The sequence below is a fragment of the Epinephelus moara genome, chromosome 14 (genome assembly GCF_006386435.1).
Source record: "Epinephelus moara isolate mb chromosome 14, YSFRI_EMoa_1.0, whole genome shotgun sequence".
Taxonomy (NCBI): Eukaryota; Metazoa; Chordata; class Actinopteri; order Perciformes; family Serranidae; genus Epinephelus; species Epinephelus moara.
In genome coordinates this window covers 36,754,304-36,759,567 of record NC_065519.1, presented here as the reverse complement: position 1 = coordinate 36,759,567, position 5,264 = coordinate 36,754,304, and the positions used below count along the sequence as shown (strand labels likewise).

Here is a 5,264-nt window from a genome sequence, read left to right as displayed (position 1 = left end):
AGGAAATGAAACAGCGTGTAAGAGGGAGGAGACAGAGAAAAACTCAGGGTTTATTGAAGAAAACCTGCCAGCGAGCAGGTTATGTTCACAGAGTCTGTTACCATGGTGACTGACTCAGAGTTTCAGTTACCTCTCTTTCTGGAACGGATAACTCAGAGTTTCCCTCATCTCAGGGTTAACTTACTCTGAGTTTTCACATAACTCGCTTTCTGGAATACCCCCCAGGTCACTCTAAGAGGATATAATTTCTCCCTTTTTTTTTTTTAAGAGGGTGTAATAGTCATTTTGATCCACACTCCATTCCAGTTGGTGGCGGTAATGCACCAATTCGTTGTTTGCCAACCGCCAATAAACAGTAGAAGAAGAAGAGGAAGCAGCGTATAGAGGTCGAACAATGGCGGTGCCGTCCAAGAAAGTGTTCGAGGTCTTTGTGTCCAAAATACCATGGACTATTGCTGGCAGTAAGTCTGTTAACTGGTTCAATGACCTTTCATATTTAGCTGCAGGGAGATATGCGTCTGTGGCCACTCACTTCATTCTGTACAGGTTGTAGATACAGCAGGCATGGCACGGTACGGGATGCAGCCTCGCCATCATTGTCTGGCCGTCACGTGTGTTAGTTAACTTTACCAAATACTCTGTGCACGTGAGGACATCAAATTATTTAAAACAACAACAATTTATTTCAGAGAGGCGCATTTCAATCAAATATGCATCTTTAACACCAAGCAGCACACACTGAGTTTACTGATATAACGTTATCTTCCTAAAACTAGCCTAATGCAGTCCCATCCAACAGTCCTGCGATAAATCTGCCCTCGGAAAGGGTTACAATCTAAAGGCTTTAATGAAACTGGTTAAGAGAGGTGTAGGTGTCGATTCAACTCGAGATCTTCACTGTGGAGGGTGTAGTTTTAGATCTTCACTGTGGAGGGTGTAGTTTTAGATCGTCACTGTGGAGGGTGTAGTTTTAGATCTTCACTGTGGAGGGTTTTTTTCCCAACAACACTTAAGTCTTTATGGAGGTAGGGTTTATTGCAGAACTATTATCTTTGACTCCATTAGTTATAAATAGGTGTACCTAATAAAGTGGCACCTCGGCGTTTGAATACGTGCTAATAATGCTGTAGCACAGCTGGTACTTGGAGCATCAACAAATAATTTGTAAAATCCAAAGTCTGAGTTTAACTTCTGCTTTGTGCTTGAGATGATGAAGTGTTCCTGTGTGTTTTTCAGAGGAGATGAGGGAGTACTTTGCACAGTTTGGCCCAGTCAAGAAATGTCTTCTTCCATTTGTAAGTTGTCCCAGCATAAGTCTGAAACACTGAAACGTTCTTTTGCTCAGATTGTGTTTATTGGTTGTGTCTATATCACAGTTACACTCCTGTGCTGCCCCATTGATTTATTAATTCTTTGCTCGACTTGCTTTGCCTGAGGGCCACTTTGCTAACTAAAATACTTTTTCTGCACTGTGGTACCATGTTTATATTATAGATTTATGGTAAATCTAAAACTGTGTGTGTGGCGGGTTGGCTGTGAATATGCTCAACTATTAAAGCTGGGATATTTTTTTTCTAATGAAAGAGTGCATATCTTTGTGATTTTAAATTTGTAATGTAATGCTCAGTAGATGAATGTGGAATGCAGTGTTGTATGAGGAAACGTGGTACTGTATATATTGTCAAGAGGAATGTGCAGGTTCTCTTTTCTGTTTTATGTTGGTTTTCTGTTTTCTGTCTTTCTTAGTTTGGTTTTGTATTGCTGTAAATGGACATATTGACATGTAAAATGTGTGATCAAGTGGTGGAAAAGCAATAAAAAAGTTTAATCGTAAAAAAAAAAAATATATATTCGCGATGGCACTGCATGTCTTTTGTCAAGGGTTTTAAGGAGGTGTTTAAACCCACTGTGCTCCACTGTAGCTATGGGAGCCATGTCCTTTGCGATGTAGTAGGAAATGGCGTCAGTTATTTATTTCCATTTTCTTGAATCTTCTTCATATTGTGTAGCCTTTGTTAATGCTTTTGCATGCACTCCTCATATTTGGTAATGTGATTGTGCTCAAATGCTGAAACAGATTGGTGGTATTACCTGGTATTGATAGTCGCTGAAAGGTTTTTCTGCAGTGTTTACATTTTATTTTCCTTCTGTTTGGCATTTTCTTGACGAAAGCCAAAGCCACACGCATTAGTATGTTTTCAAGGGGACAGTACAAGAACACACACAGTGGGGAAAGTATTAACAGAATTGAAAAAAACACTAATTTACAGACATGGGCAAGATTACGATGGTTAGAGGTTCTGAATGTCTGTTTCAATTAATTTTCAATTTATTGCCCAGCCCTACCAGTGACTACTTATAATACTACTAATGAAGAATTCTTTGGATTAATAATCAAAATCTTCCCATCCAATTCATTCCTATTGATACCAGGTGTTTTAGATGGTTATGTGTGTTTCTCCACTCAGGCAGCCAATCAACAGAGTTTTAATATTTGTTAAGACATCCACAGCAGTGATAAACATGTTTTTTCATGAGCTGTTTGTGTTTGTGTGTATGACTGTTTGTGTGCTGTGTGTTGCACCAGGATAAAGAAACAGGCTTCCACAGAGGCTTCTGCTGGGTGGGATTCACCACAGAGGAGGGACTGAACAATGCACTGCAAAAAGACCCACACATGCTGGAGGGGGCAAAGGTAAAGAGTAAAGTCTTGTGGATATTGGAGTATTTATTAACACAACACAACACAAGCTTGCATTGCTGTGGTTTCGTAAAACATACTGCCATAAAAATGGGCAGGATCTGAACAGAGGGCTGTACTATGAAGCAGGATTTGCAGCTTAGTTGAGCCTTAAGTCAGTTTTCAATGTTGAGAAGGTGGCTCTCTTTTACCTGGTTGGGACCGGTTTTTGTTTTGAGTTTCAGATTGAAATCTGCCAAAAAGCACCTGTCACTAAACTCCTCTGGAATTAGTGTCAGTCTATAGTCAAACATGTGCATGACGATAGGAGACGGGTTGAAATAAACCGAAATTTCCCTTTAACAGGTCTGACGCTACTAATGCGCCCCAGCTGTATCTAGGCTAACGGCTAACATGCTAACTATTATTTTTCATCACTAGTCACTTGAAACAAATTTAGGAGGATAGGAGACGGATTGTAATAAACCGAAATTTCCCTTTAATTGAAGAAAAGTTCCTGACTTTTGCTAATTCTGTAATAAACATATTTTAAGTCATATAGTCTTAAAATAAAAGTCTGTCTTTATTTTGCTTTGTAAAAACTTTTAGTGTGAAGTAGCAAAGGATGCAGGAGACAAACTAAACTCCAAACCACAGAGATTCAGTTAGAAGCTACAAAAGTTCTGAGAGCTCAACACACAGGGACACAAAACGCCTTTCTCTCTGGTCTCCCACAGACAGAGGTGAGGAGAGTCTCACAACACACACGGCTTGTTAGAGGGCGAGAAATGGCTGGTCGTGGGTTGGCTGCTGTCGGCGAGATGCCACGGCTACCCACTTAAGTGCGGGCAGCCCGGCTTTTTGACCCGCTCTGGAGAAGGAGTAGGTGCGCAGCGCGGCGTGACACCGGGCGTCTAAATTGATAACGGAAACACAAATCAGCACTTGACTGGACGGCTAAAAGTTACAGAGGAAAAGGCCACAGATGCACAAATACGTGGTCCGCCATCGTTGTTGTTCCTTCGAGCTCGGCGCCAGTGGGAAAGCAACGACGTATACAGTGACGCAATGACGTGGCCCTCTAACCACCTCGAGCCGTGGAAAAGCAAATTGGTTCTCAGCTGGTTCGCAAGTTGAACCAACTGAGAACCAGCCCCAGCTCAGCACCAGCACTGGAACTGCTTTGGTGGAAAAGGGGTATCATTCACTTAAAGGTTCTACAGCAACACTAAGAGAGACATAGAGCTGCTGTTCTGTTCAATCTGTCTGTTAGTTAGTCTACAGTGCCACATAGGTCTATATGTTGCATGTGCTAAGCTAAATTAGTCTGTGAGATGAATGAAATTAGCGCAGTAGCACACTGATTGTGTCAGGTGAGCGTTTGCTAGTTTGTGTGTGAGGTGGATCATAGCGCATCGCCGTTCTTCTTAGTCGTTGAAGTCTTGTGTAACAATGAGACGTTGCCTGGATGCAGGCAACATATGGGTTTAAAAAATGCAGTGACAACAGACATTTCATATACAAGACGTATAAATAGAATTAATAGCCTAAATAATAAAAACATTAAATCATTTTCCAGCACTAGATGCATTTGAAAGGCTGTGGAAAACCACTTTTGCATGTCAGCTACCTTTTTAATCTGTTTTTCATGTGTTGTTGTTACGCCCCAGTCTAGGGGTATTGAAGCATGACATAAGAAATGAAATGGAGAGCATGTATATATAAACAACAGTGAGCAATTTATTGCTAATACAGTGGATCTGAGAATTGATTATACACACACACACACACACACACAGAGAAAAAAAACAGGCTGTACAAGAAATTTGTGCACAGTATGAAGCGATGAGTTCAGGGTGAACCACAAAACCTACCTGTTTCCCCCCAGAGTGCTGCCTAGGCCCAACAAACAAAAGAATCAAACAAAAATACAACTCCCTAAGCCTAACTCCCTAAACTAAATGAAAAAAGGAGAGAAAAAAGGTTATGACAAAACTGGCGTTTCACCTCTACGGCTTTGTGCTAATTAATCTAAAGAGCATGCTGTTTACAAGATAAATACAAGTGCAGTTAACTAACACGAAGAGCAAACAACATGACCGAAGGCTTAAAGCAACACTTACCTTTCTGGAAATTTTACACTTTTCTTTGTTTAGGTTAAAATGCCATTAATAAGCTGATGGCACACTAAAATGTAAGTGAATTCCACCAGAAAAAAACCCCTCATAAAACTCATTCTCATATGGTTCTAAGAAAACTCCCACCAATCATTGCATTTGGTCTGAATGCAATGATTGGTGGGAGTTTTCTCCTGTCCTGTCTTTCCCACGTGGAGGCCTCTGACTGACGTAACCGCTCGTGTAACATGTCTAGTAACAGGGACGGTTGTGGATATAAACTAGTAATCAATCAATCAATCAATCAATCAATTTTATTTATAAAGCCCAATATCACAAATCACAATTTGCCTCACAGGGCTTTACAGCATACGACATCCCTCTGTCCTTATGACCCTCACAGCGGATAAGGAAAAACTCCCCCAAAGAAAACCCCTTTAACGGGGGGGAAAAAAACGGTAGAACAG

General features: G+C 40.8%; 1 protein-coding gene across 1 annotated transcript in view; it reads left to right on the top strand.

The window, feature by feature from the left end:
• Positions 1-304: 304 nt before the first annotated feature.
• Positions 305-5,264, top strand: part of slirp (SRA stem-loop interacting RNA binding protein) — a 7,174-nt gene continuing 2,214 nt past the window's right edge. Inside the window, exons 1-3 of the mRNA XM_050062000.1 lie at positions 305-461; positions 1,237-1,295; positions 2,588-2,695. Of these exons, the coding sequence (XP_049917957.1) occupies positions 395-461; positions 1,237-1,295; positions 2,588-2,695 (234 nt within the window). The 5' untranslated portion in view covers positions 305-394. The remainder of the gene's footprint in view (positions 462-1,236; positions 1,296-2,587; positions 2,696-5,264) is intronic.